The 19,350-nt window shown below is 45.6% G+C and overlaps 1 protein-coding gene across 8 annotated transcripts in view; it reads left to right on the forward strand.

The window, feature by feature from the left end:
- Positions 1 to 19,350, forward strand: part of ATG7 (autophagy related 7) — a 314,637-nt gene that overhangs the window by 139,226 nt on the left and 156,061 nt on the right. For 7 of the 8 annotated variants that reach the window (XM_090021024.1, XM_090021026.1, XM_090021030.1 and 4 more), the window contains exon 18: positions 12,556 to 12,678. In XM_090021024.1, the coding sequence (XP_089877150.1) occupies positions 12,556 to 12,678 (123 nt within the window). Of the gene's footprint in view, positions 1 to 12,555; positions 12,679 to 17,612; positions 17,661 to 19,350 lie in introns of those variants that run through there. The other variant, XM_090021029.1, reaches the window with a different exon arrangement.

Raw genomic sequence — 19,350 nt, forward strand, 5'->3', positions numbered from 1 at the left:
GCTGGAGATGCATCAATTAATGCATGCCAGAGTATTATTTACCTTGCTGACTGCAGCGTCACACTGCTGGCTCATGTTCATACAGTAGTCTATTATTACCCCCATGTCCCTTTCATTCATGGTGCTGGTTAGTTTGGCACCACCAAGCCTATTGGTGTGTAGGGAGTTGTTGATCCCCAGGTGGAGCACTTTACATTTCTCAATGATTAACTTCATCTGATTCTGACCCACCCAGCTTACTCGCCTGTCTAGATCTGTATCTGTAGCCTATTTTCAAGTGTGACCACGCTTCCTCATAACATGGTGTCATCTGCAGACTTGGCCAGTGAGTTCTTTACCCCCACATCCAAATCATTGAAAAAGATATTGAAGAGTACTGGACCAAGCACTGACCCTTGTGGGACACCACTGGCCACTTCTTGCCAGGATGACACAGATCTGTTCATTAGGACTCTCTGCATCCTACCCTGCAGCCAGCTTTGTACCCACCTGTCTCGCAGTTAAGCCCACAGTCCTCCAATTTTCTCGGAGGAACATCATGGATTACCAGATCAAAGGCTTTTTGGAAGTCAAGGTATACAGCGTCAACCTCTTCTCTCTTATCCAGGTGATGAGTTACCTGATCAAGAAAGGAGATGAGATTGGTAAGACAAGACCTGCCCATGATGAAACCATGCTGGCTGTCATTCAGAATCCTACCTTTTGCAAGCCTATCGCATGTAGACTCCTTAATGAATTTTTCCATGATTTTCCCTGGGATAGAAATTAGGCCAATTGGCCTCTAGTTACCCAGGTCCACCCTCTTCCCTTTCTTGGGCACAGCGTTGGTCCTCTTCTAGTCCTCAGGGACCTCTCTGGAGCACCATGAGTTTTGGAAGAGTTTCACCAGGCAGTGAATTCAGCCAGCTCCTTCAGCACTCTCAGATGTAGTTCATCCAGTCCTGCTGACGTATATACATCTAATTTCTTTAATTGAGCACACCAGTTCTACGGCAGTAGTAGGAAGGTAGTCATTCCTGCCCTGTTCATTATGTACCCTGTCTGGCATGATTTTCCCCTTGGCCTGGTGAAATACTGAGGCAAAGTGTCATTCAGGAGTTGAGTTTTCTCCTGAGTGCCTGTAACCAGCTGACCTGAGTTGCTGAGCAATGGTCCCACACTCCCATTTGTTTTCCTCCTGTTCCCTATGTACCTAAAGAAGGACTTGTCTTTGATTCCCGTTGCTAATTTGAGTTGCCACCTTAGCCTTTCTAATTTCTTACCTACAAGTGCAGGCCATTGTTGTATAGTCCTCCTTGGGATCTGTCCCAGGGTTCCATTGTTTGCATGCCTCTTTCTTTTTGTGGTCTTTGAGTTCTTTACAATAGAACAAGTGCTCTATTCTTTTTCCATAGTCAAAAAATGGGTAGAATTTAGTTTTTGAAATGAGGTGACATGGCACTCAGTTTTGAAGGAGTGCCTGGAATCTAGAAAGGTTGAGAACCACTGCTATATGCCAGGGATGTCAGACTTGCTTGGGGCCCCTGACTGGATCCAGACAGCAAGGTTCCTCATGGGTTGCATCCAGCCTTGGGAATGGGGATGGCCACCATGGCTATTGTGGCAGTGGGTCTGGCAGTGTGTGTTAAGGAGTCGAGGATCAACAGTGGATTGGGGGGCAGGGGTCCACAAATGGTGGGAGGAGCCCAGGGCCAGAGACTGGGACAACAGTAATCCAAGCTCCCTGCCAATGGCCATGACCAGAAGGGCCAAAGAGCCCCAAATTCTGGAGAAAGCCACACCCCCACAAGTACCAGTAGTTCAAAGGATTGGAAAGAGTAGCTGTATAAGCCATGTGTTTAACAACCCATTTTTCATATTGTGGAAGAGTGGGGAGAAAAAAGAGAGCCTGTGTTTGGACTTTGCATATCTTTTTGTTGACAGTTTTGACAGTATGATTATCATCCTCCATCAGTTATAATTTTGAAACAGTTCTTTGTTCCTGGATATCTCAGCTCCCTGGACTCTTACCTCCTGGGAGAGATGGCAGTTGTCACATTGATAGAAACCTGTATCTTGGAGAAGGAAGAGACATGCTCCCAAAAAGATGGAAGCTGGAAACTTGTGACCTCTGGCAGCGAGAACAAGTTTTCATTTCCACCTGCAGCAGTTTACCTGCAGAACAGATATGGAGCCTTAGCAACAGAGGAGGAGGAACATATTCCATCGGTAGAGGCGGCCAGGGCAGGGATCTCCAAGGTTGGGAGGATCAAGACCACTGTCAACAAAAGAAAGCAGCAGGTGGTGGTGGTTGGAGACTCCTTTCTGAAGAGGATGGAAGCATCCAACTGTCAGAATAACCTGCTGTCTCTGGAGGTCTGCTCAGTCAAGGGGAAGGGCCTGGGCAGGAGTGGATGCATCCTGCAGATTGGTGCATTGCTGCGCAGATGGTATTGCTAGCAGGGATTTGGCTTCTTTGAGCATGGGATGTTGTTCCAACAAGAAGATTGCTAGGAAGAGCAAGGATCTTCCTGATGAAATGGAGAAACAGCATCTTCACAGACAGGCTGGTTAACTTGGTGAGGAGAGCTTTAAACTAGGTTCTACAGGGGATACAGACCAAAGCCCTGAGGTAACTGGGGAAGCAGTTGGAAGAAGCACAGGCAGGAGGGGGAAACGGGAGGATTTTCCATTCTTCCTGAGAAAGTAGGACAATTGGGTAGTTACCTCAGCTGTGTCTACACAAATGCAAGAAGCCTGTGAAAGAAGCAAGAAGAATTGGAAATGCATGCACATTTATAGAATCATAGAAAATTAGGGTTGGAAGGGACCTTAAAAGGTTTTCTAGTCCAACCTCCTGCTCAAAACAGGACCATCCCCAGCTAGATCATTCCAGCCAGGCCTTAAAAATCTCCAAGGATGGATATCCCATCACCTTTCTAGGTAACACATCCCAGTGCTTCACCAACCTCCTAGTGAGAGAGTTTTTCTTAATATCCAACCTAAATTTCCCTTGTTGCAACTTGAGACCATTGCTCCTTGTTCTGTTGTCTGCCACCACTGAAAACAATCCATCTCCATCCTCTTTTTGGTGTTTAACACTGAAAAATGCAAGGTTCTCCACCTTGGGAGGCAAAACCTGCAGCACCCTTATAGGCTCGGCAGTGCTACGGTGGCTAGCACTACGGAAGAAAGAGAATTGGAGGTCATCTTTGACCACAAGATGAACATGAGCCTGCAATGCGATGCTGTGGCTAGTAAAGCAACCAAAACACTGGCTTGCATCCATAGGTGCTTCTCAGGCAAATCCCGGGACGTCATTCTCCCCTTGTAGTCGGCCTTGGTGAGGCTGCAGCTGGAGTACTGCATCCAGTTTTGGGCTCCATAACTCAAAAAGGATGTGGAGAAGCTTGAGAGAGTCCAGAGAAGAGCCACGCGCATGATCGAGGTCAGGAAAACAGACCTTACAACAACAGGCTGAGAGCCATGGGGCTCTTTAGCCTGGAAAAGTGCAGGCTCAGGGGTGATCTGATGGCCACCTATAAGGTTATCAGGAATAACAACTAGTATCGGGGGGAATGTTTTTCACGAGAGCACCCCAAAGGATGACGAGGTTGAATGGTTATAAACTCCAGCAAGACCGTTTCAGGCTGGACATAAGGAAGAATTTCTTCACTGTCCAAGTCCCCCAGGTCTGGAACAACCTGCCATCGGAGGTGGTTCAAGCACCTACATTGAATACCTTCAAGAGGAAATTGGATGCTTATCTTGCTGGGATCCTATGACCTAGCTGACATCCTGCCCTTCGGGCAGGGGGCTGGACTCGATGATCTTCCGAGGTCCCTTCCAGCCCTAATGTCTATGAAATCTATTAAATCTTTGTAACCACCCTTCAAGTAGTTCAAGGCTGCTATCAAATCCCCCTCTTCAGTCTTCTCTTCTCCAAACTAAATAAGCCCAGTTTCCTCAACCTCTCCTCAAGTCATGTGCCCCACCCTTCTAACCATCTTCACTGCCTCCTGCAGGACTGTCTCCAATTTGTCCACGTTCTTTCTGTAATGGGGGGCCTAAAACTGGCCAAAGTATTCCAGCTGTGGCCTCACCAGTGCTGAATCACTTCCCCTGATTTGCTCACAGTGCTACTACTAATGCAGCCCAGTATGCTATTAGCCCTCTTGGCAACCAGGGCACACTATTGACTCATACCCAACTTATTCTGCTGTAACCTCCAGGTCTGCAGAGTTGCTGCTTAACTAGTTGTTCCCAAGCCTGTAGCAGCATGGGATTCTTCTGTCTTAAGTGCAGGACTTTGTACTAGTACTTGTTGAACCTCCTGAGATTTCTTTTGGTCCAAATCTCCTAAATTTGTCTAAATCACTCTAAATCCTTGCCGCACCCTCTAACACAGGGGTGGCCAACCTGCGGCTTTGGAGCCACATGCAGCTCTTCAGAACTTAATATGTGTCTCTTTGAATTTTTTGCACAAGCATATGGTACCCTATATGGGTACTATATTTGCCCTTTTCCTGTTGTCTAGGACCTTCCACAATTGCCATGAGTTTTCAAAGATAATGGTCAGTGGCTTTGCAAACACTTCAGCCACCTCCCTCAGCACCCTTGGGTGCATAGCATCTGGGCCCATAGACATTTACATGTCCAAATTCTCTAGATAGTTCCTAAACTGTTCTTTCACCACAATCAGTTGCTCACCTTCTCCCAAAACTCTGCTGCCAGGTGTAGTAGTTTGGGGGCTGAGCTTGCATGTGAAGACAGATATAAAAACCATTGAGTACTTCAGCCTTTTCCTCCTCATCTGTCACTAGGTTGCCTCTCCCATTCAGTAAGGGCCCCACACTTTCCCTGACCTTCTTCTTGTTGCTAATATAGTTGTAGAAATCCTTCTTGTTATCCTTCATGTCCCTTGCTATCTGCAACTCCAGTTGCACTTTTGGTCTTCCCAATTTAATCTCTGTATGACTACTTCCTAGTCATCTGTTCAGACTTCCATTTCTTGTAAGCTTCCTTTTTGTGTTTTAAGCTCACCAAAGAGTTCTCTGCTAAGTCAAGCTGGTCTTCTGCCATGCTTGCTGCTCTTTCTGCACATCAGACTGGTTTGTTTCTGTGCCCTCAGTAAGGTTCCTTTAAAGTACAGCTAGCTCTCCTGGACTCCTTTCCCCCTCAGACTGGCTTCCATGGGGATCCTGCCCAAATTTCCCTGAGGGAGTCAAAATGTGCTTTTCTGAAGTCCAGGGTCCATACTCTGATGCCTTCCTTTTCTCAGGATCCTGAACTCAATCATCTCATGGTCACTGGTGTCCAAGTTGCCATCCACTCCTACATCTCCCACCAAGCGGGAAAGAAGTGTGAGAAGCAGGTCAAAAAGAACATGGCTTCTAGTTGGCATCTCCAACACCTGCACCAACAAGTCATCCCCAACACTCTCCAGAAACTTTTTGGATTGACAGTGCACTGTTGTACCCCCCGCATAAGAACTAGGGTCTGTGATCAGAAAACTTCTGCTTGCTGTTTGTAGAAAGCCTTTTCCACCTCATCCACCTGGTCTGGTGGTCAACAGCAGACACCCACAATGATGTCACCTTTGTTGCTCTTCCCTCTGACCCTAACCCAGAGACTTTCAACAAGGTTAACGCTAATTTTATACTGGAGCTCTAAACAATTATACAGATCTTTTACATAAAGTTCAGTTCCTCCTCTTCTCCCCCAGCTGTCCTTCCTGAACAGTTTATATCCATCCATGACTGCTTCAGTCATTTGAGCTATCCCACCAAATCTCTATTATTCTAATCACATCATAGTTCTATGACTATGTGAACAGGGAGAAGCAAACAGGTCAGTTTGCAAGCAGTTCACAAGTCAGTTCAAAGGTCAGTTTGTCACCCCCCTCTTTGAAGGGGAGCCTGGGTAAGATTCTTTCTTTTATATTTAATTAAGACTGGCTAACCTGAAAACAGAACCAAGGAGGTGATACTTCCCCTTTATTGGGCACTGGTTAGACCGTAGTTGGAATACTGTGTGCAGTTTTGGGTGCCACACTTCAAGAGGGATGTGGATAACCTGGAGAGGGTCCAGAGAAGGGTCACTCATATGGTTAAGGGCTTGCAGGCCAAGCCCTATGAGAAGAGACTAGGGACCTGGACCTCTTTAGCCTCCACAAGAGAAGGTTGAGAGGCAACCTTGTGGCTGCCTATAAATTCAACATGGGGGCACAAAAAGGAATTGGTGAGGCTCTACTCACCAAGGCACTCCTGGGGGTCACAAGAAATAATGGCCATAAGCTAGCAGTGAACACTTGACATTAAGAAGAACTTCTTCACCGTTAAAGTGGCCAAAATCTGGAATGGGCTCCCAAGGGGGGTGGTGCTCTCCCCTACCCTGGGGGTCTTCAAGAGCAGGTTAGATAGGCATCTGGCTGGGGTCATCTGAACCTAGCACTCTTTCCTACCTATGCAGGGAGTTGGACTCTAATCTATTGAGGTCCCTTCCAATCCTAACATCTATGAATCTATGAACCTATATTGTTTTATTTTAAGCAGCTAGAACTCAGAAGCTAGACCAATAGTTAAGCCCCTTGCTTAACCAGAGTCCAGAGCAAGGACTCCCCCCTCCCCCCGCAAGTCCAGGCCCGTTCCCCCTCCCTCCCTTGCTGCTTCCGATCTGGGCCCATTCCCCCCCACGCCTGCACTCCAGGTCCAGCACTGCTTCCCCCCACCCTCGTACTCCATGTCTGCCTGGCCTGCGTCCACCTGCCTCCCCTCCCTGCTCCCCTCCCTTCCAGCTGTTGGCAAGGCCCAGCAGTGGGATGCCATCACTGGGCCCCCCTGCCAGTTTTTGTTGGGGCCTGGTGGCAGCAGGGTGGTGGTGGCACACTCCCCACTATCATGGTGAATGGAGACAGAGTCCCAAATTTGGGCTTGCTCCTGCTTATCAGCCAGTTGGTGGAGGGGGCAAGTGGGCCTGCTCCCCCCCTCGCCCCTTCCCCCTCAGTGCTATTCTCGGGGCTCAGTAGTGGCAGCAGTAGTGGCAGGGCACTTCCACCATCTTCCCCCCTTGCCTTCCCCTTCCGCCCGGCTTTTGTCAGGGCCCGGTGGCTCCATGTCCCCCCACGTCTGCCCCTGCCCCCATTTCTTGTCCTCGACATCACTTGACAGGAGCGGGATGTGAGAGGCGAAGCCAGCAACGCTGGCTTTACCTCCCTCATGCTTTGCCCAGTCCTTAGTGCTGGCAGGGAGCAGGACAAGGTAGCTGAGACCAGCAGTACTGGCCTTGCCTCCCTCATGCTTTGAACGGTCCTCACTGCTACTTTGCCATCATGATGGCACTCTGCCAGCTGTCTCCTGTCAAAAGCTTGTAGAGCACTCTGATTGACTGGTTCAGAGTGTGAATAATACATTATGGACAGGCAGACAAAGGATTTTATAATATTAGAATAATTTTATGACATGCATAAAAAACAGGTTTGCAGTTATGACCTTTTGGGTCAAAAGCAAGTATTTTGTCTGGTCCCTGGCTGGAGTGGAGGATGCTGCCATCTTTGCCTTTTCCTGTCAGAGAGGTTTAGTAACTTGTGTTGGTGACCAGTCTTCAGCTCAAATGCTTCTTTCCTTCCTGTTCATTGTTCAGGGGAAGCCATCAGCAGGGTTTAGTCTATGATTTTAGTTAGTAAGCAGTGAAAGTTCTTTTATATAAGAGTACTGTCACACTTTAACAGACCTTAAAAATAAAGGTTCACATACCTTTATTTTATTAATACAGGAGACCCTCACCATTTGTGGGGGATACATTCTAGAATGTATGAAATCCGTGAATACTCTACTGTGTTCATGAACATCATCTGCATTCATGAACGGCGTGTGCTGCTGGCAGTGGGAGCCCAGTGGCGGCAAGCACAGAGCTCCTGCAGATGCTGCTAGTGCTGTAACAAAATGTCATCACGCTGTACCATGAATATTTGGAACTGCGAATACCAAATCTGTGAATAGCGAGGGTTTCCTGTATCCATATTTTATTGACATAACTTTAAATACATTTAATTGGAACTTTCTAAGCCCTTCTATGCTAATCACATTACAAAGGAACATTACGATAAGATTAAAAAATTCCTCCACTTCCAGATGATCCATCCAAAGCAAACATTATGCACTTTAAATGTCTGCATGGTCATGCAGGTTGCTTTGTTCAAGTACATGTAATGCAAGTGTAAATACTCATGCATAAGTATGGCAGCAAATATAGAAGAGTCCAGAGGCTTGTTTGAAATGAAGAAGGACAGTTTGTATCAAGGGCTGTCTCTATTAAAGGCCTACTACTGTGCCCAGGAGGAAAGCTTCAAAGCAGACTTGAGTCTTGCTTTCTAGGGACTTAGGATATTTGCATTTGGCTAAAATCCAGAGCTGTCTGGGTTTATGAGAGTAGAAGAGAGCAATACCTAGGAGAGGCAAATTGGGCTGGTGTTGTAGTTCTCTGGAGGTAAAAGTGATATAAGGGGAAGGGGTTTGGGGGGGGTTGACAGGAACAACTGTTCAAAGCTTTCAAACTGTTACCCTTAACAAAAGAAAATAAACATGATTTAAAAACTCACTGAATGATTTGGAAGAGTCCTCTTACTAATTTTTAAGTCAGTTGAGCCTGTTATCCTTTTTTTTCACTTTTTCATGCTATGATTACCCAGAAATTGTGTGTCCTTCATATTTTAACTGCAGGCAAGGACCAATATGTTGTCATTCCCATGTACTTATTTGGCATGCCTCTAATTTTCAGGTTAATGTTACAGTTTATGGAATGTGGACTGTATATTGCTGTTACAAATCAAACTATTATCTGGCCTACATCATTAAAGAGCTGCCAGATAGATTCTATATTATGGTTTCAACAAAGTAAATTAATAACAATACATATTTGATAATGATGGTAACTTTGGAGATTGTGTACAGGCATATATCTGAACACAGTCCAAATTTATACATTCACGTCTATATACACAGTGTTTCAAAAGGGCCAGATGCAAGAAACTGCTACACATCTGGATGTACTTAATAGATGTTTGGAAAAGAGACTACTCATTTAGATATATATGTATATCCATAGCACAGTTTGAAAAGGTCTTATAATTTATGCTTGATAACGTTAAGAAAGGCACATCTCAAATAAAAGACTAAAACTTTCCATATCTCTACATATGTGTTGTGTACATTTAACTAATGCGTTCGTTTTGATGCATTATCTCAGGAATGAACCAGAAATTATATAAGATATAAATGCTTATAAGTAGTTATTGTTTACATTAACTTTTTACACAGCTTCATGCATGTAAGGAGAATATGCAAAAACCCTCATATGATTAAATGCATATCTAGAGCATTAACAATAGTTTCCATGGATGTTACCAGAATAAATAGTACTGTTTATTGGGGCTCTGAGAAACTTTGGGTGCTGAATTGATTTGGAGGATCATTAGCTGAATCTCCAAATCCAAATTGAAATGGGGGACCAATAAAAATGTCCAAATTGATTCGGAAAAGATTCGGAGAGCTTTGATAATTTGGGCAGTCCCTGCCTGCTGCAGCAGGAAGTTGGAGCCAGACTCAGAGCTGGTAAGTAGGGGCTGGGGGAGAGGGGGCTGGAGGAGCAGGGAGGGAACCATGGGGGAACCCCTTGCAGGCTCCATCCCCTGCCCACTGTCCCAGCGCCCCCCCACCCCGCATGGCTGCCCTCCCCCCCCCCCCCAGCTCCTGGACCTTTAAAAAAAAAAAAAAAAAGTCCTCATCAGGTGATCCCTGCTGTCCCCCACTACACCATGCTGCATGGGGGGCTCTGCCACGAGCCACCCCACACCCTGTTCTCCCAGTCCCCCCGTGGCTGCCACACCTGCCCCGGCTCTAGCTGTTTAAGAAAAAAAACCTGAAAACCCAGCACCAGCCTCAGGGCTTCAAGGGACTCATAGAAGAGCCCCTCATGTGTTGTGGGGCAGCAGGGATCACCCCCCTGCCATACAGGAACCAGTGGAACCTGGGTTTTTTTGCCTTTTTTTTCTTAAAGGGCCAGAGCTGGAGCAGGCAGGGCAGCCATGGGGGGAGGACTGGGACAGTAGGTGGGGGGCACCGGGGGACTTGTGCAGAGCCCCCCACACAGGGGCAGTGGGGATTGCCCCTCCACCCGGCAGCACCCAGTGAGTCTGTGGCTTTTTTTTTTTTTTTCAAAGGGAGGGGAGCTGGGGCTGAGAGAGCGAGCATGGGACGTGCCTGTTGTTGGGGAAATTTGATCAGCTACTGTGTAGCACCCATACACTGAAGGGTGTGCTCATACACCGAGGAGCACTGATCTCATCCCTTTTGCTGGGCTTGTTCCTAGCCGCAATCAATTAGGCAGAGAATGAGGGAGTGTCAGCAAGATGATTTATATCTCTGCAGAGGGGACTACCCAGTGTCACAAAGACAGAGAGTTTCCCCTGAACTGAGTTTACAGCTTGGTATTTATACATTAAGCATTGCATTGCGACAATGTTGCGCGCGCATTCTGATTTTTTCCCTTGCCGTTACAAAATTACAAAACGCGGTACGGAGCAAGCTTGGGCTAGTTGAGACTGGTTTCGCGGTTACACATTACTGTCAGTGAGAAGTACATGTTGCTTACTGTCAGCAAGAGGTGATCTTTAATCTTAGGGGAAAAAAGATCATTTGCTTTTTTAAGGGTCATCTGCTTTTTATGATTGTATTGCCGTTTTCTCTTGCACTGTGTGATTTGGAGATTCGGCAGCAGCCGAATCTCCAAATCAGATTTGCCTGAATCAATTTGGGACTGTGATTCGAATCATCAAGTTGAATCACGGTCCCCCGAATTGGTTGAATATGAATCCAGATGCTAGCTACTTCTCACAGGCCTACTGTTTATGTTTTAATGTTTAACTGTGTACAGTCTGGTTAAAAAGGGGCCTGATGCTTTATTGCGCCATACCCGTTTCTCTTTTTTACATTACGCTACTACTTAATAAGAACTTTTTTATGTCAATGTTTAAACATCACTTCAGTTCAGGTCTAGAAGTGCAATCTCCAGAACTGCTTAATTCCCAGACTCAACCGATTGGATTTTTTACAGTACTGTCAACTAAAAAATAGTAGTTTCTTTGATAGTGTAAGAGTGATGTATCTGTGATGACCCAGAAATTATGTGAGAAGCAAGGATTTCTTAGGGTGATACCTTTTATGTGGTTGGGATAAAGTAAGACAAACTTTTAAATGCAAGACGTTCTTTGTCTGGTCTCTGATGGCATCTGTGCTGTGCCTGATTTCCTGAGATCCAAGACGTGATGAAGAATGTCTTGCATTCAAAAATTTATCTAACTTTATCTCTGCTACATAGTTGGTCCAATACAAGATTTCACCCTAAAAAATCCTTGCATCTCACAGAGTTTCTTTTCAGCAGTTGGCTTGAAGTTCTGTAGAAAAGTATACAGAAGTTTTGTTAAACACATTTTGCTATACCTGTGTTGATGAATTCTGGCAGTATGTGCAAAATCCCACAATTTCCTGCAATGGCAGTGTAAGATCCATCTGTGTTACTTAGGTTTAGGATTAGAGTTTAAAAGAGTAAAGTTGTTAGGGGTGAGTGATTATTTTGGTTAATTTTAAATGAATGATTGGATAAGGTGGTTGTTCATGCACTAACAATGAGTTGTAAATATTGCCTCATTTTTTAATCATACACAATCAAGTGTGTCAAATGCTTGATTTAAAAAAATAATAAAACATGCTCAGTTACATTGAGTTTCCTTTAGCTGAATCAGTTGATTTAATGACAGTGCTAGTTTTGTGGTGCCTGCAACTCATTTTGCAATTTAGGGAGAATAAAATACAGTGACCGTAGGAACAGCAACCTGCCTTCCTGAGTAGAGTTGGTATGATTAAATGGAGTTAGTCATACATCCCCAACTGTTCTGCCACACAAATATTGGAAGGTGGAATATTTACATTTTTAACTTTTTGACTACTTTCTTGACTCATACCAAAGCATTTGTCTTCCTACTTTAAAATGATTGGGAGGCATTTCACAGAATGGATACGAGAAAAAAAAATCAGAGAATTTGTACATGATGTGTTAAATATGGGAAAAAAAACAAAAGTTGGGGGGGAGTACTATCCAAGTAAAAGGTCCTAATATCCATATATTTTTACAATGCCAGCTAAAAAATTCTTGTCAAAGAATTAATCTTGGTTGTGAAGGCTAAAAACTTGCTTTTGGTTCCTGAAAAGTTTTGCAAAGCCCTCAAATCAGAACTAATACATTGGAATGAATGCTTTCTCCAGGTTTTATAAAATTTTAAAAATTCCTCTGTATGATTGTTCAGGAATATAACTTGTGGTTTGCCCTGTAAGTTCTTTCGTTCACAATAGAGGGAGAGAAATATTAATATTTTTGCTTTTTGCTATGAGTTTCTTCATTAATAACAGCACAATAATTTAGCAGGTTGGCACAAAAAATAGCTATTTTTTTACAAACTAAATGAAGTAGTGAGAAATAAACTCTTGATGTTTTTGCCCTTTCTGTTTGCTTGTCCAACAGGTCCTTGACCAGTACGAACACGAAGGGTTCAATTTCCTAGCAAAAGTTTTTAATTCCTCACATTCCTTCTTGGAGGATCTGACAGGTCTAACTCTACTACATCAGGAGACTCAAGCTGCTGAGGTAAGAAAATTAACTTGAGACATTAAGAACTAAACATAAGATAGAAAAATGTTACCTTTGTTTTAATAGTCAGCTTCAGTATAGGAATAAATTATGCTGATAAGCTGAGCAGTGACATTTTGTTTACAAAATAATTTGTGTATGTTCTAAATGGTGTTCTGATAATGTACCTTTTTAATGTTACAGACTGTAAACACTGAGTGGAAAATGCATCTGTTCCCGTAGAATTGTAGGACTAGAAAGGATGTCAGGAGTATATCTAATCCAAGCCCATGCTTAAAACAGGATCATCCCTGTCTGAATCATCCCCTAAATCATATTTTAAGAAAAAATAATGAATAGCATACTGTGTAATAGGCCTGTATGAAGCGGCAAGTATTTGCTTTGGATTTGGATTTGGCTGATTCAGAGAGACAGTGATTTGATTCAGAGATTTGAATAACTGTCCTAGTTTAATTCGGCTGAATCGGATCTGAATAGTCTGCTGCTTTGGCGATGTGGCTGTAGGCTAAACAGGCAGTAGTCTTCACCATGCTGGACACAGCTGTCTCCAGCTAGTAAGTCTGCTGTGGTGGGTGGAGGGGGTATGAGGGAGGGAGTGATTGGGGCTGGTCCTGGGACAAGATGCCCAGCCATGGCAGGAGGGTGTGGAACTCGGGAAGCAAGGCATGGGATGCGGGCTTGGCAGCGCTGGGAGCAGGGACTAAGCCCTGCTGCCAGTTGCCCAGCCTGGGCAGGGTGGGGCACAATGCAGGCGCAGCTCACTCCAGGCAGGAGGCAAGAAGCAGCAGGACATAGCTCCCGTTCCCAGCACTGCTGCATTCACATCCCATGGCCCACCACCCTGGCTGGGCAAGCGGCAGCAGGGCATATCCTCTGCTCCCAGAGCTGCCACGTCTACATCTTGTGCCCCTCCCCAGCCCCAGCTGGACAAGCAGCAGCAGGGAAGAGCCCCCACTCCCAGTGCTGCTATGCCTGCATCCCACACCCCCTACCCCAACTGCGCAAGCAGCAGCGAGGTATAGCCTGCCGCTTTCCCAACCAGGGCGGGGGGGAGGGCACATTGCAGGCATGGCTCACTGCAGGTTGAAGGGGCCAAGTGGCAGCATGGCATAGCCCCAGCTCCCAGCACTGCCATGCCTGCATCCCACCCCCCCCCCCCACGCTGGGCAAGTGGTGGCCATGCCTGCATCCAGTACCACACCCCCTGCCCTGGCTGGACAAGTGGCAGGCTATGCCCCCTTCCCCCTGGAGCAAGCCATGCCTGCATCATGCCCTTCCACCCCAGCTGGCAGCAGGGCATAGCCCCCGCTCCCAGTGCTGCCACACCCAAATCCTGCACTCCCCCTGCCTCCCTCCCTGAGTCCTGTGCCCCGTCACCCTAGCTGGGCAGCTTGTCCCAGCCCCAATCCCTCCCTCCCTCCACCCACCACAACAGACTTACCAGCTTGAGGCAACTGTGTCCAGCATAGTGAGGACTGCTGCCTGTTTATCTATGGCCGAATTTCTGAAGCAACAGTGAATCTTTACCAAATCAATTCAGGTGCTGCTGATTCAATTTGGACCTTTTAATTGGTCTCCCTTTTCGATTTCGATTTGGAGATTTGGTCACCAAATTGGGCCGAATCTCCTCCAAATCAAATTGGCTACAGAAGCTTTGCGCAGCTCTACTGTGTGATGTTCACAGCTAATTGGATTCCATAGCTTCCCTCTCTTGTAGTTATCATTTTTTAAGGCTAAGTACAGACAGTCAAAAAGCCCGAGGCTGAATCAATTCAATCTACACAGGTTAGTTTAAGCTGTGTATATTCAACTGATAGGGGAACAGACATTCATTTTTGATTTCAGAAATGCAGACACATGCCTGCAGTAGCCCAGGCCAGAAGCTGGGGGACACTAGAGCTCACCTCCCTGCTCTGCTGGAGCAGACATCTTGAATCTGGAGGGTTCTGGGACAGAAGTTCAAAAAGTCAATTTAACCTAAATCAGTTCAGTCTGATTCTACATCCATCCAGGTTTATCTTAAACCAGTTTTGGCCATTTTGAAAGCAGTTTATGTCTGCTGAACTGCTGTTGTGTTACAAATTTGAACTGGTTCCTAATTACTTATACTGGTTTATGTGTAATTTCTGTCTTCAGCCTATAAGCTAACAAAATGCAGCTTGTATCTTTCCAAACTAGATTTAAACTAGCTAGATGAGTTAGAGATAGCTCAAGAATGGTCTTAACCAACTGAGTGTCCAAATTCTTCAATGGATTTTGCAGCAGGTCTTGATGGTTTTCAGATTCCCTTCATTGGGGGAAGGGAAGTAATCACATTGCTATTTAAGTTTTTGGTGAAGCTTCTTGTAAGAAAAAGCTAATGCATGAGGAGTATCAATATCTGATCTTTTCTAAAGAAATCAGCTGTCTTTTAGCTCAACTTGAAGGATACAGACAGAAATGACAATTTTCACCTGATTTGACCACAGAAAGCAGTCTATAATCATCTAGATAATACTCAAGTAGTCTAGAATCTGGACTGGGCTTCCAAGGAAGGTAGTGCTCTCCCCTACCCTGGGGGTCTTCAAGAACAGACTTGACAAGGACCTGGCTGGGGTCGTCTGACCCCAGTGCTCTTTTCCTGCCCAGTGCAAGGAGTCAGACTTGATGACCTACTGAGGTCTCTTCTGACCCTCACATCTATGAATCATGACCAAACACAAGTGCACAGCTGCAGACAGCTTCAAAAACAGTTGATCAAATGCAAATCTGAATCCTCATTGTATGAGGGGTCAGATGAAGATGTTTCAAAACAAAGTGTCTTCTCTAATTTATTGTCTGCCTGCTTGCCAGCCTGTTGCTGTTTTCAGAATGGGACGGGGGAAAGGGAGTGGAGGGAGTGTTGGTCTTGGAGTTTTTCAGCCCCCTCTGGAGGGTGGGGGGGGTGAATTGGAGCCCCCCCCTCGGTTCCCCAGCACTGGCTGGGGAACCCCTAGAACGAACTCCCTTTTCCCCCTCTGATTCTGAAAACTTTGCAGCCTCGCAGGGAGGAGGTCACCATTGACCACAAGATGAACATGAGCCTGCAATGTGATGCTGCAGCTAATAAAGCGACCAAAACGCTGGCTTGCATCCATAGATGCTTCTCGAGCAAATCCCGGGACGTCGTTCTCCCCTTGTAGTCAGCCTTGGTGAGGCCGCAGCTGGAGTACTGCGTCCAGTTTTGGGCTCCACAATTCAAAAAGGATGTGGAGAAGCTTGAGAGAGTCCAGAGGAGAGCCATGCACGCGCATGATCAGAGGTCAGGAAAACAGATCTTACGATGATAGGCTGAGAGCCATGGGGCTCTTTAGCCTGGAAAAGCGCAGGCTCAGGGGTGATCTGATGGCCACCTATAAGTTTATCAGGGGTGACCACCAGGATCTGGGGGAACGTCTGTTCACCAGAGCGCCCCAAGGGATGACGAGGTCGAACAGTCACAAACTCCTGCAAGACCACTCCAGGCTGGACATAAAAAAGAATTTCTTTACTGTCCGAGCCCCCAAGGTCTGGAACAGTCTGCCAGCGGAGGTGGTTCAAGCACCTACATTGAACACCTTCAAGAGTAAATTGGATGCTTATCTTGCTGGGATCCTATGACCCTAGCTGACTTCCTGCCCTTTGGGGAGGGGGCTGGACTCGATGATCTCTCGAGGTCCCTTCCAGCCCTGATGTCTATGAAATCTATGAAATAACTGTTTGTGACCCATCTTGTCTATGAATATCTAAACTATTATACATTTATACTTAATCTTGAAGTGTGGTAAGTAATATTGTATGGATGTTTCCAACAGTGGCTTTAAGATGTGATTATTCAGTTATTATAGTCTGCATAAATGGTATCGCATAAGACGCACCCCTCCTGGAGCCTCAGTCTCCGCGGCAGCGAGTCCCTCCTTCGGACTCCTGCCCCGTCTGTTCCGGCCGGCCATTTTTATTGCCGGCTCCCGGCCACCGGCACGGGCGCCGGCTTCCGGTCTAAACAAGCAGCGGGTGTCCCGCTCGGGCTCCGCCGCCTCCGCGGGCAAGCTCCGCCCCGTCTCCCCGGGACACACACCTTCGGACCATAAGACGCACCCTCATTTTCCCCCCACTTTTGGGGGGAAAAAAGTGCGTCTTATGGTCCGAAAAATACGGTAAATGACTCAACATTAGAAAAGAAATGTAAACTTTTCTATGGAAAGTCATCTGATATTTTTCATTTAAAATATTCTCTTAAATATGAGATTTTAAAAATTCTATTGTACATTGATCATCCCTATTTAAAAAAAATACTATTGGGCCTCCATTTGACCCTGTTAATCTTATGAAGGAATAAAGTCCTGATTTCCCATTTGCTTATGTTACATTAATATGGACACCAAAAGCCTAGTTGCCCAAATTGGAAGAATCTTTGCATTGCAGCTTATCCTTTCTTCACTACATCAATTTGGTTGTGGGTAAATAGTAATGATAAAGATCCATTGAATTGCTGGAATTTTCAAGACTCTCATCCTTCAGAGACTTATGCAAGCACTTAACTTTTGACTAGGAGAGAATTACTTACAGTATGTAAAGTTAAGTTTAGTTTTATTAGAGCCCTTTTAATATAGCAGGTGCACTCAAGTTCCTGGCAGAAAAGCTGCTACATAACCCCCAGATATTCCATATCATTCTTGCAGCTTATTAATTGGAACAGTGCCTGCAAAGCTCATTGTATTCAAGTCAGTCTAATTACACCAATATTATATGTTTTGTGTATTGTATAATATTTGTATATTGTAATAGTGTAGTTATTTTTCTTATAAAAATAAATTAAGTCTTACTTCTCATTACTTCAATTGTTTCAAAAGATAAAAGAAATTCTTGGGTTAAATTAGAATTTCCAGAACTTGGCATGCATAAGCATTATTTTATATACATATTTTATATAGATAAGCAGGTATCCTTGGGCTGAAGAACAGTGAGCATCACTCCCTTTCCCTATCCCTCATCCTCTGGATGAAAGTGAGGTTCCAGCACAGGCACCATCTTGAACACTGTCGGAGGAAGAATGACCCAACCAGCCTACAAGCTCTACAAAGCTGGCAGGCCTTCCTGATTGGGTACCACTGGGGCACTGCCAAAGAACAGAGCTTAAGGGCTCTGTAGGAGAGGGGGTGCAAGCTTGGATGACATTGGGGAAGAGTGGGCAGGATCTCCTCAGAGCCTGACTGAGGGAGGTAGGAATGGGCTGGAGACAATTTTTTTTTTGTTTCTGGATATGAGTTAGGATTGGCAGGAGGCTTGGTTCCTGTGGGAGTTTGGGCAGGGAGGCAGTGTCTGATGGAGAAGTTGGAGTTCTTTGGTTTTGGGGTGGTGTTTGGAGAATCCTGTCCTTGGGTTATTTGTTTATTGTAAGCTATTCTGAGCCTTTTGGATAGTGCAGGATATACATCTAATAAATAGATAACTAACTAACTTTATTGTATAAGAATACCTCTGGTGGATGAGGGTTGAAACATTTCACAACCTGAATGAAATTACAGTGTTAATGAACAGTAAGGTCCCAGGGTCTGATACCAAAGGGCTTGTTAGTGCCTGCTTATGTTCTTTCTTTGACCTAAATCATAGAATCATGTCTGTTTTGTAACATTCTCTCCATTACATTTTGGGTATCGGTGGCTCTTTCACAAAGATAAAAATGCATCTTTACTCATAGGATAAAGTTTTGCAAAATGTTCTTTACATAATGGGCGTGTCCAGACAAACAGGCATGTGTCTCTTGACCCATCTCAAATCCCTTTGAGGCAGGGCAAGAGGCACATGCAGGAATGAAAAAGTGTTACCCGCACTGCAAACTTGCAACGCAGGGAGAAAATTAGACCCCTGGTCAAACAAAAACCTGGAAGAAAAAATGGATCAGGCAACCAGAGGCTCAATCCTCCAGAGATGCTCTGGCACTGTGCCAGAGCATCTCTGTGATTCTATGATTGGCCCTTTCCCCACTTCTGAAGCACACTGCCTGCCCATTCTGGGCAGGCAGTGGTGCAAGCTCCAGGGACCTAGACCCAGCTTTTGCCAGGTAATCAGTGGGTTGGGGGGTGGGGAGCTGGAGGATGGGGGAGGGGACCTCAGAATGCTTGAGACAGCAGGGGAATGAGCATGGAGCCGGAGACAGCCCCGGAAGGATTCCCGTGCTGTCCGCTGCTCTCCCAAGGCTGGAGACAGCAGGGGAATTTCTCTGTGGTGGTCTCCAGCCACCTACTCTTTCACCTGATTGTCTCCAGTCTTGGGGGAGCAGGATAAGGAGCAGGGGGCTGGAGACGGGAGGGGAATGCCTCTGGGGCTGTCTCCAGCCCCCTGCTCATTCCCCTGATGTCTCCAGCCTGCCTAGGAGAGCTCTTTTCTGAAGTGGAAAGGATAGAGAAGAGTATCACAAAGCATCATTTGAGGACAGGACAAAATGCCTTTTTAGCTACTGAAGAGATTAATTTGTTTAGTTAATCAGAAGAAAGTCAACAGATAGCTTTATTACTGTGTACAAACAGACTCACTGGGAGAGAATGCCAGGTACCAAAGAGTTCTTAAACCAAGCAGAGAAAGACATGACCAGAACCAGTAGCTGGAAGTTCAAGTAAAAAATGAAGCATACGTGTTTAAAAGTGATGACAAATAACAACTGCCAAAAAT

The sequence above is a fragment of the Crocodylus siamensis genome, chromosome 11 (assembly GCF_052110815.1).
Source record: "Crocodylus siamensis isolate JL-2025a chromosome 11, ASM5211081v1, whole genome shotgun sequence".
NCBI classification, from domain to species: Eukaryota; Metazoa; Chordata; order Crocodylia; family Crocodylidae; genus Crocodylus; species Crocodylus siamensis.